The sequence below is a fragment of the Lithobates pipiens genome, unplaced genomic scaffold (assembly GCF_037356315.1).
Source record: "Lithobates pipiens isolate NorthernLeopardFrog02 unplaced genomic scaffold, aLitPip1_a1.2 Scaffold_13, whole genome shotgun sequence".
Lineage (NCBI taxonomy): Eukaryota > Metazoa > Chordata > Amphibia > Anura > Ranidae > Lithobates > Lithobates pipiens.
The window spans coordinates 295,809,749-295,829,618 of record NW_027507718.1 but is presented as its reverse complement, the minus strand read 5'-3'; the positions used below and the strand labels follow the sequence as shown (position 1 = coordinate 295,829,618).

At 43.3% G+C, this 19,870-nt stretch overlaps 1 protein-coding gene across 1 annotated transcript in view; it reads right to left on the bottom strand.

The window, feature by feature from the left end:
* Positions 1-14,789: 14,789 nt before the first annotated feature.
* METTL14 (methyltransferase 14, N6-adenosine-methyltransferase non-catalytic subunit) overlaps positions 14,790-19,870 on the bottom strand; it is a 43,257-nt gene continuing 38,176 nt past the window's right edge. Inside the window, exons 8-11 of the mRNA XM_077476814.1 lie at positions 18,464-18,556; positions 16,867-16,983; positions 16,542-16,752; positions 14,790-15,273 (exon numbers count right to left, since the gene is read on the bottom strand). Of these exons, the coding sequence (XP_077332940.1) occupies positions 14,954-15,273; positions 16,542-16,752; positions 16,867-16,983; positions 18,464-18,556 (741 nt within the window). The 3' untranslated portion in view covers positions 14,790-14,953. The remainder of the gene's footprint in view (positions 15,274-16,541; positions 16,753-16,866; positions 16,984-18,463; positions 18,557-19,870) is intronic.

Below are 19,870 nucleotides of genomic sequence, written 5' to 3'. Positions count from 1 at the left end.
TTATAGATGTATTATTTTTTTTTTGTTAAATAATCTCTCTGGGCACTGGTTCTCCAGGTGACAAGTCCCAAATATATTTTCTGCTGACCACATCATGTTGTTGGTTTATTTCTTGTGTCCACCTCTTTTGATGCATTTTTGTTTTTCACAGCCTCTCTCTAGTTCAGGCTCAGTGTAAGTTCAAGCGGAGTCTTTCCCCTTGTTCACTTCTGTCCTGGTCTTGAGAATCAGGTTGTCCCTCGGTTGATGACAGTTACCCTGTTTACAGAGGGCTTAACCTCATCTGGTGCAAATTCAGGAGCTGGTTTTTCAGGTAGTCCTGAGTTGCAAACAGTTACTAGTCCCTTCTTGTGGGCCTGTCATTGACTGTTGCCCACCCCTCAGTTGGACTGATTTTGAACATACTGACTTTAAATTCCTGTGTGCATCAATCGATAGAAAAAAATGATGATTTTTGTAATTACCATACAATCCTTTCTTGGAGTGGGCTTAAAGAAAAAAATTGGATTTTTGTACTCACCTTAAAATCTTTTCTCTGAAGTTCATTGACGGACACAGCTCCTTTAATTCTTGACCTTGGGGTTATCACGCCACCTTCAGGAGAGGACTAGGCAGAACATGTAACACATGTAAAATCAGCAAGACTGCACAGCACCGCCAAGGGGGCGGTCCCTCTGGCTATAACCCCTCACCCTGCTTCCTGCAGCTCAGTTCGTCAAAAAGCAGTACAAACATAAATAGGAGGGGTGGGTGCTGTGTCTGTCAATGAACTTCAGAGAAAAGGATTTTACGGTGAGTAAAAAAATCCCATTTTCTTTTTCGTTCATTGACGGACACAGCTCCTTTAATTCTTGACCTTAGGGACGTCCGCAGGCAGTGTCAAAAAACGAGGGGTGGAAACAGCAAAACATAACTTCACCCACAACAAAAGGAACACTTCAACAGGAGTTGCCATCTTAAATGGCCGCCATCAAAACCATCAGCCAACTTATGCATCAAAAGATGCGTTTACAACAAACTTCTAAGTTAAAGAAAGTGTAAATTGCAACCTTACTCAGCCGCCTGCAAAACCTTGTGGCCAAAGCAAGCATCTGAAAATGCGCTTACATCAACTTTGTAGAATTTAGTGAAGTATGAATGGACGACCAAGTCGCAGCCTTACACACCTGGGAGACAGACGCCTGATGTCGGAAAGCCCAGGAGGTTCCAACTGCTCTGGTGATATGAGCTGTGACAGGAAAAGGGGGCACCTGCCCCTTTAAGGCATAGGCCTGAACCCACGATCTGTGTGATCCACTGAGAAATGGTGGATGACGAAACCGTCCAACATTTTTTTGGACCAGCCACTGAGGCAAACAGAGAGTCTGACTTCCGGAAGGGAGCCGTAACAGACAGATACACCCGTAGAGCCCAGACCACATCCAGGGAATGTAAGGCAACCTCTTTCGGGTGTGTCAGCTTAGGACATAAGGATGGTAACACGATGTCCTCATTTAGATGGAATTCCAAAACCATCTTTGGAAGGAAAGAGGGCTGCGGACATAGCACCGCCTTATCCTTGTAGATGACCAGGTAAGGAGACTTGCATGACAAAGCCGCCAACTCAGAAACCCTCCTGGCAGATGTAATAACCACTAGAAAGACTACTTTATGAGAAAGAGTTAACAAGGGAATCTCCCTAATGTTCTCAAATGGTGTTTTCTGAAGCGCTGATAGCACCAGATTCAGATCCCATGGATGTAGCGGTGGTCGAACCTGAGGGACTACGTATCGAACCCCTTGCACAAAAGTACTCACCAATGAGTGAGTCACCAAGGGACGTTGCAAAAAGACAGCCAAGGCTGATATCTGTCCCTTGATGGTGCTTAAGGCAAGTTTCTGATCCACTCCTCCCTGCAAAAACAGCAGGATCCTGGAAACTGAGTATGCCACCCCATCTCCTCACACATGGAGATGTAAGCCTTCCACATCCGAGAAGATGACTTCTGTGCCCTCAGCATAGTGGAAATTACCGAGTCCGACAGACCTCGGTCGCATAGTACCTGGTTTTCAACAGCCAGGCCGTTAAAACCAGCGACGGTAAAGCAGGATGAAGTATCGGACCTTGCGATAGAAGATCTTCTTGCATCGGCAGCCACCAAGGAACATCCGCCACCAGTCGTACTAAGTCGGCGTACCAAGGACATCGAGGCTAATCTGGGGCAATCAGAATCACTGGAATCCCCTCGGCCTCCACTCTGTGCAGTAGACATTGTAGAAGTTTGAGCGGGGAGGCATAAATCAGCCGATAATGCCCCTATGGAGCCACTGACGCGTCTGCCCAGGGGTCTCTTGTCCTGGACACAAACCTCTGCACCTTCCAATGAGCTGAGAGGCCAAGAGGTGTGCCCCACCTTAGGCAAAGGAGCCGGAATACCTCCAGATACAACGACCATTCCCCTGGGTCCAGCATCTGATGACTTAGGTAGTCAGCCTGCCAGTTTTCTACGCCCGGAATGTGTATGGCCGACAGGGCCGGCATGTGCTGCTCTGCCCACTGGAGGATGTGAGCAGCCTCGCTCCTCGTTCCTTCTTGATGGTTAACATATGCCACTGCCGTGGCGTTGTCCAACTAGATCCTGACCAGATGCCCCTGTAGCCACCTGGACCATGTGGAGAGGCACCGCCTGATCGCCTGAAGCTCGAGCACATTTATCGGCAGTTGGGATTCTTCCCACGACCAGGGGCCCTGGGCTGACTGTACGCCCAAAACTACCCCCCAACCGGTCAGGCTGGCATACGTCGTAATCACCGTCCAATGGAGAGGAAGGAGCAATCTCCCGGACCAAAGGGCCGGAGACCTCAGCCACCAGAGAAGGGAATCCATGACTAACTGGCTCACCCGAATTTGACAATCCAGGGATAATGGAGATTTGTTCCATTTTGACAAAATCTCCTTCTGCAACACTCAAGTGTGAAATTGAGCGTATGGTACCGCCTCAAAAGTGGCTACCATGAGGCCCAGAACTCACATGCATTTAATTGGCACTAACACCGACTTCTTTAGGTTCAGCACCCAACACAACTACCAGAGTGTCTGCATGGTGATCACAACATACTCCCTTAATTCTGAGGCGGAAGCTGCTCTTAGAAGGAAGTCTTCTAGGTAACTAACGATTGCGATCCCACGTTGCCTTAACAGCGCCAGAATTGGAGCTAACACTTTGGTAAAGACTCGGGGTGCTGATGCCAGGCCAAAAGGGAGAGCCACAAACTGATAGTGCTCATCCTCGACGGCAAATCGCAGAAACCTCTGATGCCTGAGGCATATGGGTACATGTAAGTATGCGTCCTGGATATCCAGGGATGCCAGGAAGTCCCCCTGATGGAGAGCAGCGACCATGGAGTGAATTGATTCCATCCTAAACCTTTGCACTTTCACAAAGCTGTTGAGGGCCTTCAAGTCCAGGATTGGACATACCCCTTCCTTTTTGGGGACTACAGATTGGAGTAGAATCCCTGAAACCTTTCCAGCATCGGTACAGGTACTATAACCCCGCGCAGTAGCAGGTCCTGTACTGTCCCGAACAGGGCTTCCCAACGAGCCGGAAGTAGAGGTAGGTTGGAGGGAAAAAATCAGTTTGGTGTTCAAGAAAGAAACTCTATCTTGTATCCCGATTAAACCAGTTCGCAGATCCATTGGTCGGGCAGTAGAGAGGTCCACCGAGCTGCAAACCCCCGAAGGTGATCCCCCACCCAAGAGTCGGGCGGGGGCAAACCTTCATGCGGTAACATTTTTGCTCGCAGACTTGTTTGGCTTGCGAAACCAGGGGCGCTTTTGTCCTTCAGCAGGCGCCTTGTTGGACTGGGAAAGCTTATCTGCCGACCCGGGCGGGCGAAAAAGACGGTTTTGAGTGGAAAAAGAGGGCCCTTGCCTACGGCGTGGCTCTTTACCCTACCTGGACTGTGGGAGCAACGTGCTCTTCCCACTGGTAACATTTTTAATAATGTCATTCTGCGAAGCTCCAAAAAGCCTCTCACCTTGGAAGGGCAAATCCGCCAGTGCTTTTGTAGATGCCTGGTCTGCAGACCAACATTTCAGCCAAATCAGGTGCCATAGCACCACTGCTGATAATGATGCTCTAGAGAGCAGGGGGACCGTATCCAGGGCTGCATCACAGACATACTTAAGGCCATGCACTAACTGGTCTGCCAGTTCTATGCAGCCCGGGGGAGACTCTTGCTTCTCCAATTCACGGTGCAACAACTTTGCCCATTCAGTAAGCATCTGCGACACCAAGGCCGTGGCCAGCACAGTTCGTAACGCTGACCCCACTACCGTAAACATGGACCGGGCCACTGCCTTGGCCCTCCTGTCGGCAGGGTCCTTGAAGGCAGAAGTCCCTTCTACCGGAATCGTGGTTTCTTTATTTAACCTGGATACCGGGGGGTCAATGACCAGAGGAGACGTCCATTTTTTCAGGAGGCTCTCCTCAAAGAGGTAAAGCACCACCATTCTTCTTGGGACTGAAAAAGCCCGCTGCGGACTTCCCCATTCCTTGTAGATGAACTTATCAAAATAAGTCAAATACGGAAACACCTTAGGGGTGCAGGCGGGTTTACGGGACCCAAAAGGGAATGCCACCTCAGCAGAGGTTCCTGCTGCATGCTGTATCTTCAGGGTATCCCGCACCGCAGTGATAAGTGCTCCTACTAGCGCTTTCTTGCGCTAACCCGGAAACAGAGTCGTCCTCCCTGTCCGAACGGTCCTGGTCCGCATCCTCTGACATGTCAGAACAGGGGCCGCCAGTCACCACGGGACCCGAGTCTGAATCAGAGCTCTCTCTAGAAGACGGGGGCAGGGGGTGTTTTTTACCCCCCTTGTGCCTGCACGCCGCTTCCACCCTGGCAACAAAGGTCTCCAGGACCACCGACAAAGCGTCCATAGGCACAGCATTTTTTGCAGGTGAGCCGGTTGTAATAGCAGGGATGTCTGGGGAAGAAGCGTCAGCTTCTGACGCCATGCTGACCCTTACTCGCCTGCCACAACTTAGGTACACAAATCGCACCCTCCTAGCTGCTCACAGATTAAAGGGGCCCCTCCGCAAGACTCACCACCCTGACCGAGTACTGCGCTGTGCTGCCGCTGACCGTTCTGACCTGTTTCAGTCACAAAGTGCTCAGAGTGAAAACTGCGCTGTTCTGAGATACACAGACCCAGCACTAGAGGTAAAAATGTGCTGAGGCTACAAGAAAATGGCCGCTGGGGGATCCTTAGCACAAAAATCACCAAGAAAAATGGCCGCCGAACTTTCTAGAAATAGGCTGACAGCCCATACACTGCATGGACTACAGGAAAATGGCTGCGGCTTCAGAAAAATGGTCGTGGCCTTTCCTGAGGTCAATTTTTTCTCAGGCACCTCACAGCGAAGAAAAAAAGCAACAGAAAATTTAAAACGGGCCCTAACAGACAGCACAGCCCCCCGCCAAAGGCCGGAGCCCCCCCCCCCCCCCCGGCCTAAGTACATACACTGCACCTCATGCCCAGTCACACAGCGGCCCCAGCAGAGGGAGGAATGATTGAGAGAAAGGGAGAGTGAGAGACCCCCTAGTCGACCTCCCAGGGAATGCCCAGCTGCTCTATCCTGCCGAGGCAGGGAGAGCCGTACTTACCCTTCCTGTCGGGATTGCTGGACACATTCCACCACAGACCCATCAAGCGAGCAGTATGGGGTGGCTGTTGGCCACGGCACACTGTGCCACGGACAGCAGTAGCCCGGTCATATGTGTGCCCAGGAGCATACAGCTCACCGGCCGTCCAGAGCAGAAGGGGCATGTCGTGGCTAGCCCAGCGCGTAGCTAGGGTCTGCTCACGCTCGATGCCGAGGCTGGGGAGACTACAAGGATCTTATATTATCCAGCCTGTCACCCAGCCAACTGTTGATTGTAGATCACAGGATCAAAATTTGTAGAAAAAATGAAAAAAATCCCAGGACTAACAGTCCCCTCAGGGAGCCAGGTCCTTCTCCTACACTAGACAGAGAAAAACTGAGCTGCAGGAAGCAGGTTGAGGGGTTACAGCCAGAGAGACTGCCCCCTGGGCGGTGCTGTGCAGTCTTGCTGTCTTTACATGTGTTACATGTTCTGCCTAGTCCTCTCCTGAAGGTGGCGTGATAACCCTAGCGTCAAGAATTAAATTAGCTGTGTCCGTCAATGAACGAAAGAGAAAAGATTTTATGGGAAGTACAAAAATCGTATTATAATACAGAAGATTTTAACATAGTCATATAGGAGTGTTGCAAAAACTGAAGCAGTGGTGGACATGCAGTATATATCCAGGCATGCAGTGGAGCAGAGAAGTTTACACCGATTGGCTGCTAAACTGAATAAAGATCTGCTCTGTACCACCTCACAGACCGTAATGATGTATTGTCCAAAGTGCACAAAGTATAAAACGTACACATTAGATGTAGGATCTGCCACAGGCCTTGAGTTTCCCATGTGCATGGGAAAATTCAATCATAAGCACAAATAAATCTAATTTTTCTAATCTGCGTTAGTCCAATTGACTTCAAACTTCTATTCAATAATCATTTAAAGTAATGGATTTCAACTAGCAAAAAGCTTCCAACAGAAGGGCTGGATGAAACATATATTTTAGCATCAGCTGCAATGTTTTTGATGTTCCTAATTGAGATATAACCTTGATTGAGCACTGTGCGCATGAGAACGATGTATTGTCCAGGGAGAGATAGAGAGAGATCAATAGAGGTGATCACAATGTGGCTTATGTGCAGGCACTGTGATCTAGCTGTTACTGGAACACAGTTTCTGTCTAAGCTTCTTTAGGTCCAGTGGAAACATGAGTAAATACAATAGCTTATTGTATGGCACACAGCCAAGCTATTGACCGAGAAGATAAAATGTGTTTAGCTTTGTAATTGAAGGTGTGAAATAGAATGCACTGTGTGGTTCGTTTATGTTGTATTCAGAGTTTCTACATAGAAAACCACATGCTTCTGTTTTTTCAGAGTTGATATTTTCCACGTTATGTTTTGAGCTGCGTCTTATATGTTGTTTTCAATAGACTAAACAGGCTTCAGCGGAATCAAAACCATCTTATTAACAATTGTTTTTCAGTTCAATCATCTTTGTCATTCAAACTATGGTATTGAGCGTTATGGTATTGAGCGAGAGTTGTGCTGACCTTGGATCTCATCAGAGATCGATATAATCACCGGCACTATGGAGTCCACAAATATTACTACAGTGGGATAAGTGCCTTGCTAACGTCACTGGGTTATTTAGAGGAAAATTTGTTCGAAGAAAAACAAAGCTCTTATCGTTTGAAAAATATCTGTTAACTGAACAACTAGTTTCGAACAGAATTGTCCTTGATCAATGAACTAGCAACAAAGTACGTCAAGATATTAACAAGCCAATACTGCTGGTGCTGTACAGAATTGCTTGGAGTCGTACATGCTTATTGTTTAGGTTTTGCAGGCTGACAGGTGACACTGTGTCTCATTTATTGGTGTCAAACAAGCATTTTGTCACATAGCCAGTAATACGTCACACTCTGCAGTCGGGGCCTTCCTTCCACGCTCTCAAACTGCTGTTGGGCAACATGGCTGTGTGAGAGGATTCGTCATTCAGACACTTTAATACATACTGTAAGTCCCCCTTGTAATGGGGTGTAAGTATATTTAACGTGTATCTATTTTGTACAATAGCGTCCCATGAAAATGTGTTTTGTATAAAAGGAATGCTAATACTGGATTAAATATAGCCCTTTGACCCCTTTCACACTGGGGCGTTTTTTCAGGTGCTTTAGCGTTAAAAAAAGCGCCTGTAAAGCGCTTGAAAGAAGCCTCATCTGCAATCTCAATGTGAAAGCCCAAGTGCTTTAAGAGCCCTTTCACAATGTCAGTGCCCGAAAAACGCTCGTAAAGCGTCGCTTAACTTTGTATTGTTTATATTAGGAAAAAGAAAAAGAAGCAAAGGTAAAATTGCTGCTTCAGATACCTGAATATGCTTTTGTTAGGACTTTGTGTCACGCTCACAGGTGCACCTACACATCTTGTGTGGACGACCTTGTAGACCCATTATTCTGTGTTTATTTTAGGGAAGTTCAACTCCAATAGCTGCATTTTAATGTTCCTTAAAGTGTTACTAAACCCAGTAATATGAAAATAGTTAATCCGCCTCTCCCCCCCAGTGCCCGAAGCTTATAAATCTTTTTACATTAAAATACTGCCACTATATACCCTTTTGGATGATCTGTATACCACGGTTACATGATAAACTGCAGTTTCTCCAGTGTTGAGAGTTCAGGTAGGAGATTTCCACTACTGCCTGTATACACACACAAGTGTCATGTCAATATCATGTGACCTGACTAGCTCTGAGAACAAGTAAATGTTCTCTCCAGCATAAAAGACACAAATGAGCATGTGCAGGTTGGCTACCCTGACTGTGTCAGCTGGCCTTCCCCAGATAGACAGTGCAGGAGGGGGAGGATCTGTGCATACAGTATAAAACAGCCTTTTTACACAATGCAGATGATTAACCCCTTAAGTTCCAGTGTGAGTAAAACGAGCATGCTATTCTGCATATACAGACTGATTTTACTGTTGTGGGTTTAGTAACACTTCCATTTGCTGACCACCCTACAGCAGTTTTACTGCTACAGAATGGCAGCTGTGCACTGGATCATATATATATATATATATATATATATATATACAGTCAGGTCCATAAATATTGGGACATCAACACAATTCTAATCTTTTTGTCTATATACATCACCACAAGGGATTTGAAATGAAACAAACAAGATGTGCTTTAACTGCAGACTTTGAGATTTAATTTGAGGGTATTTACATCCACATCAGTTGAACGGTGTAGGAATTACAACAGTTTGTATATGTGCCTCACACTTTTTAAGGGACCAAAAGTAATGGGACAATTGGCTGTTCAGCTGTTCCATGGCCAGGTGTGTGTTAATCCCTCATTATCCCATTTACAAGGAGCAGATAAAAGGTCCAGAGTTCATTTCAAGTGTGCTATTTGCATTTGGAATCTGTTGCTGTCAACTCTCAATATGAGATTCAAAGAGCTGTCACTATCAGTGAAGCAAGCCATCATTAGGCTGAAAAAACAAACAAACCCATCAGAGAGATAGCAAAAACATTAGGTGTGGCCAAATCAACTGTTTGGAACATCCTTAAAAAGAAAGAAAGCACCGGTGAGTTCAGCAACACCAAAAGACCCAGAAGACCATGGAAAACAACTGTGGTGGATGACCGAAGAATTCTTTCCCTGGTGAAGAAAACACCCTTCACAACAGTTGGCCAGATCAAGAACACTCTCCAGGAGGTAGGTGTATGTGTGTCAAAGTCAACAATCAAGGGAAGACTTCACCAGAGTGAATACAGAGGGTTCACCACAAGATGTAAACCATTGGTGAGCCTCAAAAACAGGAAGGCCAGATTAGAGTTTGCCAAACAACATCTAAAAAAGCCTTCACAGTTCTGGAACAACATCCTATGGACAGATGAGACCAAGATCAACTTGTACCAGGGTGATGGGAAGAGAAGAGTATGGAGAAGGAAAGGAACTGCTCATGATCCAAAGCATACCACCTCATCAGTGAAGCATGGTGGTGGTAATGTCATGGCGTGGGCATGTATGGCTGCCAATGGAACTGGTTCTCTTGTATTTATTGATGTGACTGCTGACAAGAGCAGCAGGATGAATTCTGAAGTGTTTCGGGCAATATTATCTGCTCATATTCAGCAAAATGCTTGAGAACTCATTGGACTGCGCTTCACAGTGCAGATGGACAATGACCCGAAGCATACTGCGAAAGCAACCAAAGAGTTTTTTAAGGGAAAGAAGTGGAATGTTATGCAATGGCCAAGTCAATCACCTGACCTGAATCCGATTGAGCATGCATTTCACTTGCTGAAGACAAAACTGAAGGCAGAATGCCCCAAGATCAAGCAGAAACTGAAGACAGTTGCAGTAGAGGCCTTGCAGAGCATCATCCGGGATGAAATCCAGTGCCTGGGGATGTCTATGCGTTCCAGACTTCAGGCTGTAATTGACTGCAAAGGATTTGCAACCAAGTATTAAAAAGTGAAAGTTTGATGGATGATTGTTAATCTGTCCCATTACTTTTGGTCCCTTAAAAAGTGTGAGGCACATATACAAACTGTTGTAATTCCTACACCGTTCACCTTATTTGGATGTAAATACCCTCAAATTAAAGCTGAAAGTCTGCAGTTAAGGCGCATCTTGTTAGTTTCATTTCAAATCCATTGTGGTGGTGTATAGAGCCAAAAATATTAGAATTGTGTCGATGTCCCAATATTTATGGACCTGACTGTATATGTATGTATGTATGTATGTATGTGTGTGTGTATATATATATATATATATGTAATCCAGCTCTTCACTCTTCCGGGTAGCGGGCATGAATATGCGCCACCGGCGGCTCGCTCACACTGATTATACACAGCGGGAACCACAAACTCTATATCTACCGGTAAACACAGATCAACAGGTACAGAGGTAGAATGGCAGTTTGGCATTTTTGTAAAAAAGGAAGATTGCCGTGTTGTCAATGCACTTCTTACACTACACTTAAACACTAGCTAAGCACACAGTTAACCCTTTGATCACTCCTGATGTTTACCCTTTCCCAGCCAGTGACATTAGTACAGTGACAGTCCGCCGCAATATCGCAGTCCTGCTATAAGTCGCTGATGGACACCATTACTAGCAAAATAAATAAAATTCCATAAATACACTATATTGTCAAAAGTATTGTGACACCTGCCTTTAAACGCACATGAACTTTAATAGCATCCCAGTCTTAGTCCGTAGGGTTCTATATTGAGTTGGCTCACCCTTTGCAGCTATAACAGCTTTAACTCTTCTGGGAAGTCTGTCCACAAGGTTTAGGAGTGTATCTATGGGAATGTTTGACCATTCTTACAGAAGTGCATTCGTGAGGCAGGCATCCCAATACTTTTGGTAATATAGTGTATAGCCCATAGTTTGTAGACGGTATATGTTTGCGCAAAAGTTATGTAGCAGAACACATATTGGTCTAAAATTAAGAAATTTGACTTTACTTTTTTTTTTTTTTTTATTGGATGTGTTTTAAAGCCAAAAGTAAAAAAAAATAAAAAATTCCCCTTTTCCAAAATTGTAGGTCTCTTTTTGTTAATAGTGCAAAAAAAAAAAAAAAACCTCAGTGTTTAAATACCACCAAATGAAAGCTCTATTTGTGGAAAAAATAACATACATTTGGAAACAGTGTCACACGACCGTGCAATTGTCAGTTGAAAGTAACGCAGTGCCGTGTCACAAAAAATGGCCTGGTCATGAGAGCTTTAGAAAGGCTGTAATTTCTGGCATCCTTGTGAAAATAGTAGCTGCTTGGTAGTGAAAGCCTTCCATTCTGTGTCAACAACCCAGAAGAATATGGCAAATGAAATGTAGGGTAAAAATCTAATTCTTTACTTCTATACCTGTTCTGGTCTCATTTATGTATGGGGGTTGATGTAATGGCTTTACATTCAATAGGCAACTCCCAACCATGGTTCCACCCCCATACAACCACTGCAGTGAATTGACATCCTCTCGACAGTGGCTTTAATGCCTGAGTACCATCGAGGAGATGGACACTGGTTACTGGTTACTGAGGTCAAAAGAGTGGTGCAGGATGAGAGGAGCGATCTTCACAGAGCCAGTGGCATGGGATGAAAGGAATATGTGGGGTGAGTGCCCAGTAATTAAAGGAGACCAATTCTGTCTAGGTGGCACTAGGACAATAGGGCATATACAGCATCTCACAAAAGTGAGTACACCCCTCACATTTTTGTAATTATTTTATGATATCTTTTCATGCGACAACACTGAAGAAATTACACTTTGCTACAATGTAAAGTAGTGAGTGTACAGCTTGTATAACAGTGTAAATTTGCTGTCCCCTCAAAATAACGCAACACACAGCCATTAATGTCTAAACTGCTGGCAACAAAAGTGGGTACACCCCTAAGTGAAAATTTCCAAATTGGACCCAATTAGCCATTTTCCCTCCCGGTGTCATGTGACTCAGTGTTACAAGGTCTTGGTGTAAATGGAAAGCAGCTGTGTTAGATTTTGTGTTACCGCTCTCCCTCTATCATACTGGTCACTGGAAGTTCAACATGGCAACGAACTCTGAGGATCTGAAAAAAAAAAAAAAAAAAGAATTGTTGCTCTACATAAAGATGTCCTAGGCTATAAGAAGACTGCCAAGACCCTGAAACTGAGCTGCAGGATGGTGGTCAAGACCATATAGCGGTTTAACAGGACAGGTTCCACTCAGAACAGGCCTCGCCATGGTCAACCAAAGAAGTTGAGCGCACGTGCTCAGCATCATATCCAGGTCATCTTTGAGAAATAGACATAAGAGTGCTGCCAGCATTGCTGCAGAGATTGAAAAGGGGGGGGGGGGGGTGTCAGCATGTCAGTGCTCAGTCCATACCCTGCACACTGCATCAAATTGGTCTGCATGGCTGCCGTTCCAGAAGGAAGCCTCTTCTAAAGATGATGCACAAGAAAGCCCACAAACAGTTTGCTGAAGACAAGCAGACTAAGGACATGGATTACTGGAACCATGCCCTGTGGTCTGATGAGACCAAGATAAATGTATCTGGTTCAAATGGTGTCAAGCTTGTGTGGCAGCAACCAGGTGAAGTACAAAGGCAAGTGTGTCTTGCCTTCAGTCATGCATAGTGGTTGGAGTGTCATGATCTGGAGCTGCACGAGTTCTTCCGGCACCGAGGAGCTACAGTTCATTGAGGGAACCATGAATGCCAACATGTACTGGGATATACTGAAGCAGTGCATGATCCCCTCCCTTGGGAGCCTGGGCCGCAGGGCAATATTTCAACATAACAATCCGAAATAAACCTCCAAGTCTACCACTGCCTTGCTAAAGAAGATCAGGGTAAAAATGATGCACTGACCAAGCATGTCTCCAGAATTAAACCCTATTGAGCATCTGTGGGGCATCCTCAAATGGAAGGTGGAGGAGCGCATGGTCTCGAATATCCACCAGCTCCGTGATGTCGTCATGGAGGAGTGGAAGAGGACTCCAGTGGCAACCTGTGAAGCTCTGGTGAACTCCATGCCCAAGAGGGTTAAGGCAGTGCTGAAAAATAATGGTGGCCACACAAAATATTGATACTTTTGGCCCAATTTGGACATTCTCACTTGGGGTGTACTCACTTTGTTGCTAGGAGTTCAGACATTAATGGCTGTGTTGAGTTATTTTGAGGGGACAGCTATTTTACACTGTTATACAAGATGTACACTCACTACATTACATCATAGCAAAGTGTAATTTCTTCAGTGTTGTCACATAAAAAGATATAATAAAATATTTATAAAAATCTGAGGGTGTACTCACTTTTGAGAGATACTGTATGTATAGAACTATAGAGGGGGTTACTATGATGAATCTTAACAACATGTACATACTCTAGTGCAAACCACACTCTGTGTTGGTGTTTAAACACCAAATGTCTACAACTTACTGATCACTAAAAATTTAAATAATGTACACGTCACTTGAAATAGATAGATTTGCAGTCAAATGACCCAGCCTGTCTGCAGGGAAACATTAGCAGGAGGAGCTTCTAGTTCTCTGTTGCTGGCCACAAGTTTTAAAAAAAAAAAAAAAAAAAAAAAAAAAAAAAACAGCCTTCGGAATGCAGAGTAAAAATTTATAAATAGCAAACTATTTTAAATTGGCATACAAATATATAATTTGAAATTAAATCTTTGTTATGTGGAAATTATATGGAGTAGGTGGATTTCCGCCAGTCACAGGCTGTGTCACACCCCTCCAGCCTGCATCTTAGAATAAGAGGGAGGCGAAGCCTCCATGAAATCTACATGTAACCCCCCCCATTGTGTTTAGTTGATTAGTGGGTATGGAGGAAGAGGGCTGTCATTTACCAATGTGTATACACCCACATGTGTGATTCTATAGTCACAGGGAATGCTCAGATGTAATAGGGAGAAAATGCTCAGCATAGAAACCCCCTGAGAACTGAGCATGTGCAGAGGTGCCAACACATTTTCAAAATCCCTAGCTGAATTGGGGACATGAACAGAAGGTGGAGATAGAGTGCAGCAGGATCAACCAGTTTTTTTTGCAGAATACAGAAGATGAATCTTAGAGTGACCAAGTATGAGCAGCATGTAATAGAGCATTTATTGATATTTTATGATGTGGGTTTAATGACACTTTAAGCTGGGTATACACTCATTTTTTTTTTTCCATTTAAGCAGCTGGTTAAAATGAAAAACTCAGATTCCTGAATCCACACAAGTGATGTGGATGAGGGGGCTCTTCCTAACTGCTCTACTGTATGCCAGAAGCTGGGACTCTTACCCGACAGAATACATGGATTGGTGCTGCTGTGGATGATCGAATGCTGCTTTTCCAGTGAGACTGTTTGACAGACACTGGTTTACCAATCAGCTTCTGTTGAACAGTCAGGTGTACACATGGATTCAAATTTTGATACCGGTATACCCACAGCTTTAGCCACTTATTTGCAGACATGTCACTTGAAACACACTGAAATCAATATAATTGCTAACAAGATGCTTGCCAACAAGTAGTTAAATCTCCCATTAGTATTGAAAGAAGTTCACTTGAAATACACTTTTCAATCCCATCCTCCTTCTGAAGTGACCTGTTTTTGGTTTCCTAAATCATGTAAAAGCTACAGAATTATAGATTTTGTTAAAAAAAACATTTTATTATTAAGAAGCCTCCAGATTTACATTTTATCAATCTATTTTCAAAAGTTACATTATTACATTTTTAAAGGACAATTCTGGTGACCACATAAAAAAAGGGGGGGGGGGGGGGGAGAAAAAAGGTAAATGCTTATTCTTGAAATCAGCGTGGGGCGAATCCCCCTCTATGTGGTCCTCCACGTCCTCTGAAACCTCCTCTGTCACCACGGAAACTTCCTCTGTTTCTTTCTCTACCTCTCTCTCCTCTTCCCGCAGAGGGTCCACCTCGATTACCACCTCTAGAATTGCCAAAGTTGGATGAGCCAAAGCCACGGTCCGATTTAAGAGGGGGTGTTTTGGGGCGAAGCCTCTCTATCTCCTCTGTGCAACCTGTGAGTGTTGAATTAGGGGTATTGAAATTGGAAGCATAAGTCTCAGGATTGAAGTTGCTGTTGGTAAGAGTAGGTCCCACTGTAAGCCAGCCTGAAAGCAGAAAAATAAATAAATGGTATCAGTAAAATTGTGATTCTAGGCAGTCTAAACGTATAGCTAGGACATAGCATTTCCCATTCTCTATATGTTGTATTTAGAGGATTACCAAACAAAGGGAATGACATCAACAGAACATGACCACCTTGTACCAGTGTAATGCCCTGTACACACGGTCGGACTTTCCGATGGAAAATGTGTGATCAGATCATGTCTGATCATTTAAATTCCGATCGTGTGTAGACAATTCCAATTGAATTCTTTTTTTTATTTTTATTTTTTTATCTCTCCGCTGGCCTTCAATGCAGCCGATCAGATCTATCCGACCACCAATGGCCAGGTAAAAAAAAAAAAAAAAACTTCTGCCTCCTGTAAAAGCAATCCAGCAGCTTGTTTGTCACTAGGATTACTTTAATACATTGTAGGGAATTGCTGGGGCTATAAAACGTCATCTCAAACATTGCTGCAGCGATGACCGAGATCACCCTTCCCGTCCGAGGACTGTAAACATGCCGTGGATGGGAAGCGGTTAAGGTAAAAAATATTTAGATATCAATATTGCCCCTCATCCGATTCAGTGCTGTACCCATCTGTAGCAGGAGTTCCCAATGCAGTCAGTCAAATTATGTGATGAGGAAGCAAGGCTTAGCTGCACTGTCTGTGTCGATGGACGCAGATAGTGCTGCATGGAAATGAGCCTGCAGGTATGCCTCTGCGGGTAAGTATAACGTGTTTATTTAAAAAAAATACATTTATATATATATATATATATATATATATATATATATATATATATATATATATATATATATATATATATATATATATATATATATATATATTTTACAGATCACATTGCAACAATGTGTCAGCTACGATGATGAATTTCTTCACAATGCCTACAGCTGCAGAGGTGAATAAGAACTTGTTTGGAAGCGTTTTTACGTTTTTTCAAGAATATGCAAATAATGTTCCTTGTTTGGTCAAACAATCACTTTAAGCCTGGCAACAAAGGAATACATATAAATGGCAGCAAACAATTTTGCATAGAATACCGGTTTATTTGTAGATTAACTTATCCACTGTACTTTAGGATTTTGTTTTTCTCATTGGTCTTCCCTTTTCAAGGTGCACACACTCACTGGTCAATCAATTACAAAGAGCTCATTTTTCCATCCGTTTGAACTAGCTAAAGGTCAAGAATACATCTAGACGTCAATCAAAAATGTTGTGTTTGCACCGATTATCTCCTGAAGTCTTACCAGGCCTTATGTTGCTGTCTCGTCCAAAGAGGTGGAGTCGCCTTCTTCCTAGGCAGAAATGTTCAATAATGTGAAATATCTCTACAGGCCTTTCAATGTTTCCTATTTCAGGCTCCTCTGTGATGATAAGGTCAATGTCAACATTGGCATGGATGAAATCTCCATCTGTGCTGCGGTGAACTGTTCCTTTAATGCCCATAAGGCAATGTTCCTATAGAAACAATTGTAAGTTATGATAGGAATACTTTAAGACTCTGCGTAGGACAACGTAGCTGGAGTTTTTACTTTTTACTCTGAATTCTAGTGACAAATGGCCACATTATACCTTCGTCCTCTGGAAGATTGCCTTGGGATCCAGGGTTTTGGTTTTGCCTGGATTATCTTTATTGGTCTTTATCCAACAAATGTCTTCAGAACGCCTGAATCCCCACTTGCGAAAACACTGAAAATAACAAAAGAAAACATCAAATTTAAAAAAAATGGATATCACTGTCAATCCCACAACTTTTCTCAAATTGGAAAATAGTTTTTTGCCATTGTACAAATTTAAAACATGACATGTTAGGTATCTATTTACTTGCCATAACATCATCTTTTATATTTTCCCCAAATAAATTGGGTTAGATATTGTGTTTTGTTTTTTTGCATTAAAATTTAATAAAGTATGTTTTCCCCAAAAATTGTGTTTGAAAAATCACTCCACAAATACCATGTGGCATAAAACATTTTATTCAATAGGGTGTCCCTGTCTCTAGATAGATATATTTGGCGAGTAATTTTCTATCAAAAAAAATTATGGTTTTTACATTTAGGACAGAAATGTCAGAATTGGCCTGGCCTGGAAGTAGATAAATAGGCTGAACTGAGGTACCCGTCATACAAAGTGTAACTCAACTATTGTTGATAAAAAAAAAAAAAAAAAAAAAAACTATGGGTGATCAATGTACATTGCAAGGATTTTAACAAACCCTGTTGCAGATTCCCAACTTTTATTATTCTGAAGGAATAGCGGTTTGTGTCCATATACAGAGTAAATATGTATGGGAGTGGTTTTGTATCCCCTTAAGCCTAGAACACATTGCGGCAAAATTTGGCCCGTGTGAATGGCAGCCGGTCTGGCCGACTTCTGTCCATCGGAGTGTTCTGGCGGGGGGGGGGGGGGGGGTTTGGCATGCCCAACAGCTCAGCAGGGGAGATGGCTGTACCAACGTTGCATCATTAGTACAGCGGCACCAATCGGAGCTGCGAGTTTATTTTTTTCTTTCACCCAAAAATACAATTTATACCATGTACTAGGCTTTAGATGTGAATTCCCTTTGAGAGTATCACGCCAAAAATTACATTTTTGTTGCAGTGGATGCTCAAAATCTGATTTCTATTTTAGTGCAGACTTCTGGGAAAATCAGTGAGCCAATCATACAAGCAGGAAATTACATTTCTGGGGTGTGTTCCATACACTGTGTAGAGCACAAATCCAGGTAGCCATATTGCATTTAAAAGAAAATTACAGAGCTGCATATTGAAAAGCAGTGGTAATTTTTAATAACATCCAATTACACTATGACTTACTTCTGTCATAATTGTATATGTATATTTTTTATTTTATCTTTTTTTTTTTCCACACGAAAGTGGAGTTACCCTTTAAATAATGAAAGTTCACTTCCAACCAGAAAACGAGGCAGCAGTGGTAGACATGGTGCATTATAAAACACCTGCTGGACACGCCACATCTACACTACAAAACAAAAACACATTACATAGCACTCCTCTTACTCTACTAATGCGAGTGGCTCATCTCCTCCACCATATGACTTCACCCATCTGCATCCAGAAACCTCATAACAGTCGTTATTTGACAAGTTTTCACAGGAAACAGCCCCCAGCTGCGTCTATATATCGGGGATTAGCTCACTAATGCTTACCATTCTACCGAAATCCAGACCTTCTCCAGAGCCACACCACAGGAAAAGAAAGGCCCTCTGGCCGGCAACACTTTCTATATCCAACTTCATTATCTGAAAGGGAAACATAGCTTCAGCAGATGATTTGTGAACGCTGTGGAATAATTCACGTCTCTAAAAGCGGTCCGACAGTTCAATGCTTGAGTAAAGTCCCAAAGCTTATACATTAAAATCACAAGGTCTTACATCACAAGTGTGGATCTAAGGTTTTTAATATGCACCAGATGTGTATAAATGGAGGAGACAATTTATGAGTAATGGAAAGATATATTGGATGTGTAATTTATGAGCACGTGCTCCAAAAGCTTTTTAATCTGGTGTAAACCATTACGTATATATATATATATATATATAGAGTCTTTATCGTACTCCATTAAGAATCGGGTGTAAGGTAAAGGTCGAGACCAAGTGGAATATTTGAACAGACAAAAAAAATAGCACCTGGATGGAACATATAATACACATATGGGATGAGATGGAATGGCTGATTAGTGTAGTATTTACCCATCCTTCTGAAAATGTCTCCATATGTGGGTTTAAATATAGTAGATGACATCGCAGTGCACATGATTTGAATGTTCAGTTCACAAATTCAGTGACCAGATTATTCACACATGCATTATAAACGTGAGAATGATCTACCAAGCAACACCTGGATTATATGACCAGCTTGAAAATGTGCATTTTGGTTAAAGTGGTTGTAAACCCTTACAGACCACTTTGACCTACAGATAAGCCTAGATTAGGCTTACCTGTAGGTCCATGAATGTGCCGTAGACAGCGGCGCGCAGGTGCGCCGAGCATGCCGCAGCTAACGGCGATATGCCGTTAGTGGCAGCTCCCGTAAGCATGCGCGGGAGTGACGCCATCGTTGCCCTGATACACGGAAGAAGATGGACGCTTCGTGCTACAGCGGTGACATCGCTGGCTCCTGTGTCAGGTAAGTGACACATAATAGGCTACTATGCGATGCATAGCAGTCCATTATGCTTTACCTTTGCAGGGAAACAAAGAGGAAGTAAACCCATCTGTGTTTACTTCCTCTTTAAATGTCAGAGACCTGAATTATTTACCGGGTTACTAAATCTCTGCATAATGGTGGGGAGTAGTCCTTGGTACCTGGGCTACCAGGTCAACCCTCGCCCAGTGTGGAAGGTGGACTTCATTGTGGAATTTTCATTTAATACAGATGCTTTTTATTTATAATATAAAGCACCAATCAAAAACTTGGACTAGGACATCAAACTAATAATAGTTCAAGCTTTTTCCAACTTTCCAGCAAATCACAAAAGTAAAAAATATGTTGCAAGGTTAGTGAGGCTAAAAACAATACCAATAGTGTATAATGGGGGATAATTACCAAAAATG